We start from the raw sequence: 13,075 nt of genomic DNA on the forward strand, positions 1-13,075 counted from the left end.
TATATATATGTGTATTTAAACTTATGAACTGACGGTGGTTTTGGGGTCTGGGGGATGTGAAACGCTAAGATATGTCAAAATGTTTCGTAAGTTGTATCACATGGTTGGCATTACAATAGGTAGCTTTCTTATGAAATCTCCCTAAAAATAATAGTATTTATATGCATATATTGTAGCTTCCAGTAATAGAATGTCCCAAAATGTAAAAGAGAGAGAAAATTAAGTACAGAATTCGACAAACAGATTGAAAAAAATCGAGAAGAAATAAATTAATTCTTCCTAGAAAGAATTTCTAGAATAGTGTAGACGGCTAGGACAGTAGAAATCATTTCACTTCATCAAACAGAGGTTAGGTTGGCTGCTGTTACTACTACAGGTTAAGCCCCAGGCCCGGTGGTAAAAACACTGCCAAGGACCAGCGAGTTTCATTCAGTTTAGTGTTCGATAAATAGGAGTTCGGAGTGCGATAAATGCGAAGATGATGACCGAGAGCATTCAAAGTGAATGTCCGGTACAGTCGAGCGTACGACGAAGAGTACGAGCAAAGAGTATTCTGTTTTGGGATAATATTTTTGTCTGGGGTTAAGTACGGGAAGATGTTTGGTGTGTTCTTTGTGAAGAGCTGATTAAGTGATATATTCATTGATAGAAGTGTAAACTAATTTCGTTTACTATTAGAAGCAATAATTCTTCTATAAAGTTTATTATTGATTTTTTAATTGTTGTCTTAGTATAATCACTTTTAATTTTTATTAGATATTGTAAGGTTTATAGTAAAATAAGAATTGTATTTTGTAACTTAGTCAATTTTTTATTATTTCTGATTTAAACACGCCTAACATGTTAATTATAGTCAACTTATTTTATAGGTTATAACTTATTTAAGAGTAAGTAGATTTTGTTTGTAAAACGTTTTACGTATGTTATCTCTCAATATCCGTGTCGAACCGAGAACACGCAGCAATATGTATATATATATATATATATATATATATATATATAAAGAGATTTTTTTTTATTTTTGCAGTTATTTTCTTGAATTTTCCGCAAAAAATTATTTTAAATAACAGAATGATATTAAGTCCAACATCATTACACACAAATCCTAAGTATTATAATAGTTAATTAGTAATAACTATGACAAAATATATGCATATTTATACATAAATCTTCTAATTGTCAATGCAAAAAAATGTTATTTTTCGTGTAAAATATCTTCCACTTAAGTTATGTGGAACAAAACTTTAGACGGAACCACCAGAACAAACTTCCACTTCTAAACAAAAAAAAAAAAAAAAAAATCAAAAGTAATTGGGTCTATTTGGTAACGAGTTTTTATTTGAATCAAACAAATTTTACACGGAACGAATTAAGCAACTATTCGTTTTTTTTAGATATCGCTTAAAAAAAAAAAAAATAAAAACAATATTTTGAAACATTACCTGCACTCGAGCTTCAGTCAGGTTTATTTTCATTGCTAAGTCCTCCCTAGTGAAAACATCAGGGTAATGTGTCTGAGCAAACGCCGTCTCCAACTCCTCCAACTGTAATTAAGAAAAAACAAAATGTATTTTTTGCTCTTCTTTTCATTAAATGTGGTTTTTATATAATGTGATTAATTTGTAAAATTCGTATGATATTTTGGTTGAATATTTAGTGCGGCTTTCTTAATTTGATGTCTGCGCATAGCTGCGTTATTTGTTCGTGTGATGAGTATGCCTATAATTTGTTACATCCATAAATTATTTGGTCAGTATATATTTTTAATTGAAATCCAATAACAAAATTTCTATCTAGGATAGGTTGCTCGGTAGATCGTTGCCATATAAAGTACAACCTTCCTACCCAGCTAAAGCTATATCTAGTTGTAGGAGAGGGAAACTGCAGCTCATAGCCTGTGAGAATTTGCGTCTTCTGGTTTCAACGACAAACACCGCTGTAGGTCTCATATCTCGCCGAAACAATGAAACCCATACACCAATATTTCCGTTTCCCGTTTGGGACAATACTGAGGAATTGTTAGCATTAAAATACTCATAAAGCTATAAACAAATTAGTTTCAATAGGCTATAAACAGAACTATCTTTCTTACGGTTTGTTCATCTGAAGCACTCCGATAAAAATTATTCATTTTATAAAGCTGAATGCTTTGGCATAACTTAGAATAGTTATTTAACTCGGCATAATGATGAATGTGATAAATGTATAAACCGACAGAATATTCCTCAGAATGTAAATACATACTTTTTATTCAGATTTTATCTTTTAAAGATAGTAATTTTTTATTGTAATAAAAAAAAAGTAAATAAATTAATTTTATGTCTAACCACGGCCATCAACAGATGTTTTATTCAGTGATTCAGTGCATGACAAAAGTTTTGCAGAACAACAATATATCAGTAACATACAAATTAATATATGTAAAAAAGTATAGTACAAAGACAATAAGACAATAACACAAGATATATAAAACATTGCAATAAAACAACATATTTACTAATAAAAACATTCAAAAACTGAAGTAGACGAAAGAAAAGTATTAATGATCTTGTTAGGCTATTGTTTATTGTAGTTCTATGTATAAAGAACAAAACCAGTTTATTTTTACCGGTGTAACAACGACAAAGTCCTTATGGATTCGTTCAAATTTTTTTATTGGACCCCAGTTTATAGGCTTAATATATATATATGGATTAGTAATCGTATCGAAACTCTACAGAACATTGAGGATCACTCCATCTACCAATGAATTCCTACCGCGCCATCTTACTGGGGGCGTGACCTGTTCTAACTAAATTGAGAATTATTACTCCGTAATTTTATTGGTCTATTAAAACCGATAAAACAATTAGCAATATTATTTTCTAGGTCTATAAGAAAAAACTAATTAAAATTTATAAATACACAGCATTCATTTAAACTTTAGAAAAAAAGTTAATGTTAGATTTTACGTATAAAAATTAATTAATAAAATCAATTCAATAAATAATCGACGAACGATTCGAGAAAGAGACCTCTATATTTTCAATGTTTCAACAATACATTATAATTGTTTCAATAATTGCAGTATCATGTAATTAATCTATAAATAAACTGGAATAAACTCCAGAACATCGAAATGTTTTTAATAATTTAAATGTTTAAATAATTTACTAGTGTCATAAGGCGATGATATCTATAATTTTCATAATTGTTTATTTATTACTCTACAACTTAAAATTCACTCTTATTAAGGGGTGCACCTGTAAAGTTTCCAATACTGAAACGTTTGCTTTTGTATTATAACAGACCGCAAAAATATGGTTCGCAGCCATAGGCGGCTAGTTACATACAATATTATGAAAAATGCACATTCAATTTGACTTATGAAGCAAAACTTATCTATTTTATGTCAAATGTTTAACTCCTTTTTCGTTAATTAGATTTTTAGCTACTTATTTTATACACATTTGCCATTTGATATCCAAATGCAAGGATCATTTTCGTGCGGCCTGATTTTTATAATTTACAATATTTTCCTTCGTCACACATCATTTAAGGAAGTGATAAGATCTTTCACTAAGAATTATGGAAACAATGATTACTTATTATTAAAATAAAACTAGGGCAGACTTTATGTAAAAACAAATTTTATGTGAAAGGACTACTACATATTTTCCCAAAATAAAACAGTATCAAAACGGCGTTCCGACACTAATGTAATTAATTCACTACATACTACATAAGGTCGACGACTGTTGTCAGTGGGGATATCGAATTTAATATTTTTATCTTATGCAAAATATAAAATCTGAACGGGATTCGAACCAAGAACCTTCCTGAGATTAAAATATTTAATACAAATTTTTAATTTACAGATTAAAAAAAATATGATCTATTTTGGGGGTAATTTGTTATTATTTTATTACCTGAAAGACTATCTGTATTAATTTTTATTCTATTTTATTTTTAAAAAACAGACAATTTGCCCAATTACATCAAACAATTCAAACATTCTTAATTTATTGTAATAAAATGGTTGTCCCAAAATGAGCGGACATTTTAATTATTTAATAAAACACATTTTTATTTGATAACTGATAATATTTTTGATTTATTTTTTTGCTTAAGTGACATGGAGGAGAAGCGATATGGAGGTTATGTGTGATACAAAACATCTGAAAAATGAGCTCCCCGACTTTGAGTGCACGTGTTCACTCTTTTGAAAGGATTTTCCAAAACATATTGACATAATTGTTGAGTAATGTCAGCAATGTTGTGTCGAATTTCTTCTTTGAGGTCCTCAATTGTTTTTTGGTTTATTGATGCACACTTTATCCTTAAGATAACCCCAAAGAAAAAAGTCGAACGGTGTCAAGTCACATGATCTTGGTGGTTAATTCATATCACCTCGCTACGAGATAACACTATCATCAAACGATTCTTGCTATAACTGCATGGTTTCATTGGCAGTGTGACATGTTGCACCATCTTGTTGAAACCTCATGTCTTCCGCATCCATATCATTAATTTTAGGCTACAAAATTTTGAAATCATCTCAATATATCGAACACCATTGACGGTAACGGCGCCTTCAGATTTTTGAAGAAGTAAGGTCCAATCATTTCTCCAGTCCAAAATTCCTGAGATGTGTGGTTAATTGAAATCCAACCACCAAAGAACACGGTATCCACGATCTAGTATTCAAATCCGAGTAAAAACAACTGACTTTACTAGGATTTGAACGCTGGAACTCTCGACTTCCAATTTAGCTGATTTGGGAAGACGCGTTCACCGCTAGACCAACCCGGTGGGTTTAGCTTATAAACCCTACTCTGGTTTCAACGCAAAAAAAAATGGCGGCAATTTAAAAATACCAATTTATTTTGGGACATCCTTTATATATACATATATATATACGCGTTGTATAATATACGTAAATTGACCATAAAATCAATATACCCATACAGCATAATAAAAATATAATAAACTAGAAATTAAAAACACAATCCATTATAACACCATGATTCCTTTGAGAAAAATAAAGAAAAAGTCAAACAGAAGGCAAGAAGAGACACAAATTCTAAATTATTGGTTAATATGGGGGATGGACGGATGCTTACATTGGTTTGTTAAAAGCAAATGTCAAAGCTGTTGTCAAGTGAATTCATCAAGTTATATGATTGCGTCATTAAGGTTGAATTGAATTCTATGAATAATTATTTTCATTAATTACAACGAATAATAATTATTAATATTAATAATATCATTTATATGTTACTCAGCTCTAAAACAATAAGGAAGAAATGTATGTACATTAAACTAAATATCATAGTAAGAAAAACATTATCCTTTTATCAATATTATTTTTAATATAGTTATTAGAGTAATAATATTATTTGAAAAAAAAAAATATATATATTTAAATAATCCCTATAATACAAGTATAATATAATAATATAATATTACCCAATACAAGTTGAAATTTACCATTTATTTACTTCTTATCGATTTAACAAGAAAATTATTCTTTCATCTGGAAGGTTCTAGGTTCGTTTCTCGTTAAGAACTTACCATCATTCACTTGTTAAAAAATTTCATATCACATTTAATAATATTTTAACAAATAAATAAAAATTCGGTAGTGTTAAATTTAGTTAAAATGTATTTGCTTATTAATTATCTAACCAAAATTGTTTATAATATCCGCATTACATATTTTTCGATGAGTGAATTTTAAAATTTAATTTCTTTTACAATAATGGAAAAAATGTTACAGTGACTTTACTCTATTTTCTATTTGGTTTCCCATTAACCTAGCACTATAATTACATACTAATGACATCTGACTTTCAAAAGTTAAAGAAAAGTACATTTTAGAACTAATTTTTAATTTAATATATCTTTTTTAAATGTACAAAATATTCTTTTAAAAGTGTATTCTGTTAACTACATTACTATAAAACTTTTCTCACTGTTTCAAAAAATTTTGGTTTTTTGATTATTGTTTATTTTTAAAGTTATTATTATCAGACACTGTTAGTGTACGGATTAAAAAGCTTAATATATATACATAATTTAATAAGATTAATGAAAAACGAAGTACATAAATATTAAAGGCAATCATTATTACGAGGTGGGTAAAGTGATATGTGAACTAGCTTTTTTCTAATAACTTCTTTATTAATTAAGTGGAAATCAATCGCGGTTGTTTCCAACAAAATGGCGTCACAGCGCACCACAGCTAACACGTCAATGACTTTTTTAGAAAATGTCTTTGGTGAAAGAATCATTTCGAGGGGTTTGTGGCCCAGATTACTTTCTATGGGGGGGAAACAGAACAAGCAGTGTATCTCAACAGACACGCACAATTGACGAATTAAGACCGCAATAACGGCATACGTACGAGACATTCGAGTACAGCAACTGGTTAAAGTGTTTTAAAATAGATTGAAACATGTTGGAGGAGGTCATTTTCAACACCTTTTATAAAATATTCCAGTTATTGTAATATCCGTTTCTAAAATAATGAAATAAAAATACTAAGTAATAATTAAGAAAGTTTTGTCATTAATACTTCCATAATTTAAGTGCAAAGCAACTTTTCGAACGTGCTGTACTATATATGCTTTCTTATTTAGTTAATCTTTTTTTTTATTTTTTATGCTATATAACATATTGTTCCTGACATAAACAGCTAATCCGCTGATCAAATTTGATTGAAGAAAATGTGAAAGTCTAGGTAAATAAGGATTATAAAAAACAATATATAATTGGCATTTTTCACACAGGCTTAAGATCGACTAAATGAAAAAGTAGTAAAAAAATGCTTATTACATGACAAATTTTAAAAAGCATAAACGTATAGTAGTAAGTAATTCTATTTGTTTTTCACTACTATCAGTTGCGTGGAAGGGAGGTTGTATCTACAGTACGTCGTACATAGCAAGAAGTGAGTCACCGGTCCTGTAAATCCATCCTACTTTCCCTACATATCATTTGAGCTACCTAAACTCATATAATATTTTTAATTATTTTTTTTTTTAATTTCTTTTTCGATTTAGAGAATTAAATAAATTAACAGTCTAACATACAAGTAATTGGTAAATACAAAATACCACTCCAGATTTTTTATCTTAGTTATGCAGCATGTCATAAAGTTTTAAATTTAACAGCAAAAATATAATACTGGAAGTGTGACGTTGTATTTAACAAAAAAAAAAAAAACAAAGAATAATAAAAAAATTTAAAAAATGATAAAATGGTTAATGTTTCGTATAAATTGGAAAACAATATTACCCTAGAAAAACTCTTAAGAATTTTTACTTAACCTTTACTTTTTTTACTTTTTACTTCGATTTTTACATTTTTTTTTTACTTTTTATTTATTTATTATGTCCATTTCGATTACTTTTAATTAATCATCATCAATAATCACTAGGAAAAAGTATATATAAAAATAGTGTAAATAAATTAATTTAAAAAACAAAGAAATAATATCACTTTTTCATTTCTTTTTTTTATTTATTTACAATCTTTTACATACTTTTTTTAGTAGTTTCTACTAATGATAACTTTTTTAATAACCAAAATGGTCATCTAGGTTTAAATTTTAATTAAAAACAAAATTTTGTAAATGGGTTACTGGGAAGGGAGATAATCTTGTCTTCTAATTTATTTTAATAATCGCCATTTATTGTATAATCTATAATAAATAGTATCTTGTACTACTCTACCTGTTGGAGAGTAAATGTTGTTCGATTCCTCCTTTGTTTACGACGTACAAATGAGTCATCATGTATTGCTGGGTGATAGGAATAACTTGTATCTAAAAACAAAAAGAAAGAAACTAAAAAATTTATTTTTATAATTATATAGAAATAAGTTGTTAAAACTATTATTATATAAATCTTATTATACTAGTATAAAGCTCCAAAATGGAGGTAATTTTAAATTTAACGATAACTGAATCTTCCTCAATTTAACCAGTTATAATATGATCTAAACTTACAGTAACAAGACCGGTATAACGACTTGATTAACAGATTCCTGCCGATTAAGAGGAAAGTACTAAAAATAATTGAAGGAATTCAGAAAGGGCTAAAAGAAAGGCTTTAGTAAAGCTAACAGGTTCTTTAACAATAGACCTTTGTAATACTGCCGCTGACACACCTAAACAGATGTTCAATGAAAAGGGGTTACCGGACCCGGGTCGGAATCTCATGGGAAAATGTAAGGGCGGACGATCACTCTCACGCTTCGACTTGGTTCCGGTCCTGTAAGTCAAGAGGATAAGAGTATAAATACTCTGGGGAACACCAGTTGACAGTCATTTTACGAGGAGAGTCCGCAAGAGAATGCTATGATAGAGTTCTGCGAGTTGAGTTCTGCAAGAGAGTTCTAAGCGAGAAGTTATGCGAACTTGAAGTGAGAGTATTCTGCAAGGAGGTCAGTGAAGGAACGACCTTCTATTGCGTACACTTTCGACGCATAATTCCGGTATGAACAGTACATAAAAACAAGAAATGTTTCAGTGAGTTACTCTTAGACTATAGATGAAAGAGATAACTTACCAAATTTTATTCATAAATTGTTAAGGTAGTTTTATTGTGAACAGCAAAGGTATTTGCAGTGAAATAATTTACTGTACTTGTCTTATATATTGTACTATTGTTGTTTATACAAAACTAGTGGTTAAAAGAGTTAAGATTAGCGGTCATGCTAATGTCTTTTGTCAATGGGACTGAGTTCTGGTTTTCAATATTTAACTACCTGTAAATAAATCCTGAAGATTACTTTAAATTCTGTTTTGTATGTAATCACTGTTTATTATTATTATTATTATTATTATTATTTGTTTTTATTGTCGTTTATTATTATTATTGTTTGCTATTGTAATTGTATAAACATTTTAAATCGTTATTCTCTCAATATCCTGATCGAGCCCCGGACACGCGACAATACGTTCGAAGAAACATATTAAAATTAGATATAAAAGTTGAACAGTATTGAAAAAAATTTATTTCTGTCCGATATTAAATTTTTTCAATCTTCTGGGCCATTAGACAAAATTTGAGCAGCTCAAAGTGTACAAACTCACCAAAATAAAATTCTAAACAGGCAGTTGAATCGATTACTAACAACAAAGCTCTTTCAAGTCTATTTACACTCCTTTCAGTTGTACAAAACTTCTTACACTACAATCATATTTATAGGTCCATGCACAAACTGAAATATTATTTTATTATAAGCACATCACTTCTTCTAATTTGATACACTATATGAAATTAAATAATTAACTATTTAAAAAATATTTACATTTAAAGTTATTTAAATTTAAAAAAAAACCTGTTCCAACTTTTTAAATCAATACGGCGGCCATTTTTAAAAAGCTACTTCAGTCTAAGTGATGACAGATTCTTTTTTTCTCTGACCCACTTATTTTAACTTTGCTGTTACAATATGTTTATATTTCTTAATACCTTTAATTTAAAAAAAATGATGAGAAAGCGATTAAAAGGGGAAATTGCATAATTCTTTACATTTTGTACAGACTTTCTTCAAATGAACTGAAACGTGTAAAAATTCATGAACTATATTTTTATAGTGCAAAACAAGATTTTTTATCAAGCCCTACTCAAGACAGAACTTTGCAAATACGAGGTTCGTCCAGATAGTAAAAACGGTTTTTGTTGTATAAAAAACTTTATTATATTTCTTTTAACTTTAAAGCATGCATCATAATCTAAATTTGTTTAATTACCTTTCCACATAATCACCTCCTAAGTCCAAGCATTTGTCAAATCGCGGCACTAGTTTTTGTATGCCGTCGTCAAAGAAATCTGCCGCCAGTTCATTACGTCACTCACAATCAGCTGTCGAAGTCATCGTCATTTTTATAGCAGTTCCCTTCAAGAAACTCGTTCAATTTTATAAATAGGTGGAAATTACTTTGAGCAAGATCTAGATTGTAGATTTATAGATATATTGCGATTTTTTAGAAGATTGAGAATGATGTCATTGAAATGATCGATCTCTACTCTGTGATGTATAGTGCGAAACCCACGTTTCATTACCACTTACTGTGTGACTCAGCATTTCATCGCCATCTCTATGGAACCGCTCCAGGAATGACAGAATAGCAGACAAGCGGTTTTTTGTGATTGTCTTGAGACTTATCGGGTATAAATTTTACGGTAATTTGGGTATACAGTCACAATTTCACGCAATAGAGACCGTGAATATACACGAAATTTATCACTAAGTTCATCTAACGTGAAACGCCAGTTATCTTTAACATGTATGTTGATCTGCTCTTTCAGCTGTTTAATAATGAGAGTCCTGAGCGTTGTTCATCATGAACAGATGTTCTTCCTGACGTAAATAAATGACACCATTTCCTTACATTTTTTTCAGTTATCTCAGTGTCAGCGTATACGATGAATTTCCACAGGACGAATACCTTGCGCATTCAAAAAGTATGTCTGTACCTCACAGTCAGCGGGATTTTCAGTTTTTTTATTCATTATAAACACAAGCAATATAAATATACATACAATCACAGTACAGCTACAAAATTTCGTACAGCGCTACCAGAAAAACAACCGAGACCAGTTTGACTTGATCCATTGTTGTGAGTGAAGCTGAGCGAATGCGATGCGCAATGATTCTTACTTTCTGGACGACTATAGGATGTGATTTTTCTTTAATGACAGATAATATGTTGTAGATTATGTGTCACTTGTATTGGGTTTTCTATGTATAATATTTTATTTGCACGTGTAAATATTTAGATTTATTATCTATTGTGAATACGGTTAGTTAAAGTAACGTAAATAAATTGTTGCGTTCATATATAGAGATATCTACGGTATAATATTTAAATAAATAAGTAAAACGTCTAAAAATTATTAAAAAAAAAACAAAAATTTATTAACAAGAATAATTATAATAACATATTTTAGATTTGTTTCATAGAATTAATATTTCAGGTCTAATAAATAACGTTTAATTTATCAAAATTAAATAATAATTAATTTTTGTTTTCATGAATAATTAGATATTTTTATTTTATATTATTAATATTACTATTATCAGGCAAAATTAATTAGTTTCTTTTTTTAATTATGAATGTTAATTATTATGAATTAAAATAAAACTCAATATGTTTGCATTATAAAAATAATACGGTCTGTTGTATGTCAATAAATTTTTAAATATGATATTTTGTCGTTAAATGAGTTATTATAATATGAATTAATGAGTAAAAAATATAGAATAATTATCTATATATTCTATAATATGTGTGTGCGAGTGTTGTTGATGCGTATCTGCTCACTAATGCATAGAAACACAGCCCCTAAATCACGCTCACGTCCATACACAACATACAATCGATATGAATAATATATGAACGGACTTAAAACATTAATGTATTTGTTGAATAAACAATGTAATAAACTAAATTGAAGCTCTTTTTAAAGGATAAATTTAATATTATTAATGTTTCATTCATCCCTTTTATATTTATGATTTAGCTATTTATTTTTTATTAAAATCTTTGTTGCAACTTATTTTTAAAAAAAAATTACTCGTTTACAAATATAAATCTATATTTATATAAAAAAAAAAAAAAAAATGACATAAAATACATATAATGAATAAAGATTATTTTTAACCTTAATAACATATTCAATTTAAAAATTAAGGCTTCAATTTCCGAAAGCCTGTGCTTTATTTAAGCTGATGTACATTGTGAAGAGGGCACAGAATTTAATTTCCTCCGTCATAAAAATTCAATGTTTAAGCTTTTAAAAAATAATTATATAATCTGCCGTTATTATCTATGTATAGCAAAAGGAGAGGGGGGTTAACGTTGGTTGGGTACGTTAAAGTAGAAGGGTGGAGCGCTGGTGAAGTTTTATTTTTGCGGGACCGAATTGTAGAGGGGTAGACTGAGGGTAGATAGAAAAAGAGAGAAAGAATGGGTAAGTAGAGGAGAAAAAGTGAGATAGAAAATTTTCCATTCCAGAAATCGCTGTACAAGCTGCCCCACATATTGGAAGGGTGAATAAACGTTATTAAACAAAACAACCCATATATATGTATATATATATATATATATATATATAAGTGGAAAAGAGTATACGGTAATTAATTTGCATTACTTACTTCATTTTATACGATGAACAACAAATCTTATTTTATTTCCGTTTGCTGAAATTAAAGCTACCCTCTTTCCACCCAGTACTAATAAAAAAATTTTCAGAATTTTTAACATACAGTTTTTATAAACACATTTAATAATTTTTTTCTAATACACCAACCTATAAATTTCATATGGTTGCATATTCTTTTTTTAAAGAGCAGAATAAATTGAAACTCTTAATCTAAAAATGTAATAAAATATGATGCAGAACTTCTTCAGTATTTATGTAGAACTTAACATATTTTCCATTTATATTATAAGTTCGTTTTTTTAATCTTTGATTATATCTTGGTTATTTTATATTTTATTTAAAATGTCTACACTACATATTAAAAAAAAATTGATGTGGATATCGATTGACAACATGACTTCCTTTACGCCTATTAAATTACATATACATATTTTTATTACATGAAAAGTTCATAAAATTTTTATCATTAGTAACTTATGATATTTTTTCATATTTTTTTATTGTTATTACGTATTTATTGTAAAACGTTTTTAGAACCAGAGGTTAATAATTATTAATAAATCAATATATTTAAATTAAAAAAAAGTTTAAAAAAAAGGAGATGAAGTTGGATTAGAACCGATGTGCCTTCTCCCTGTAAGATCCAAATATTTAATTAATTAAAATTTTATTTAGCTATAACTCTGAAACCAATTAAAATAAGTACCACTTATATACATCGTTGAAAAGCTCTCAATAAGAGCTTATTTCTGCGGTTAAGAAAAATCCAAATCTTTTGAATATTGTGCTTTTTTGGTCACTTTTACGCTAGTCTATTGCAATCATAAGGGGAGGTGCACAACTAAATATTTCAACAGTCCAAAATTTAAAATTTCAACATCCTACGGCTAATCGTTTTTGAGTTATGCGAGATACAT

The 13,075-nt window shown here is 28.6% G+C and overlaps 1 protein-coding gene across 2 annotated transcripts in view; it reads right to left on the bottom strand.

Annotated features, from left to right (window-relative positions):
- The window catches only part of Drgx (Dorsal root ganglia homeobox), a 309,721-nt gene that overhangs the window by 173,805 nt on the left and 122,841 nt on the right, over nt 1–13,075 (bottom strand). For both annotated transcript variants that reach the window (XM_075359069.1, XM_075359075.1), the window contains exons 3-4: nt 7,716–7,807; nt 1,443–1,544 (exon numbers count right to left, since the gene is read on the bottom strand). In XM_075359069.1, the coding sequence (XP_075215184.1) occupies nt 1,443–1,544; nt 7,716–7,807 (194 nt within the window). The remainder of the gene's footprint in view (nt 1–1,442; nt 1,545–7,715; nt 7,808–13,075) is intronic.

This window comes from Lycorma delicatula, chromosome 1 (genome assembly GCF_047948215.1).
Source record: "Lycorma delicatula isolate Av1 chromosome 1, ASM4794821v1, whole genome shotgun sequence".
Taxonomy (NCBI): domain Eukaryota; kingdom Metazoa; phylum Arthropoda; class Insecta; order Hemiptera; family Fulgoridae; genus Lycorma; species Lycorma delicatula.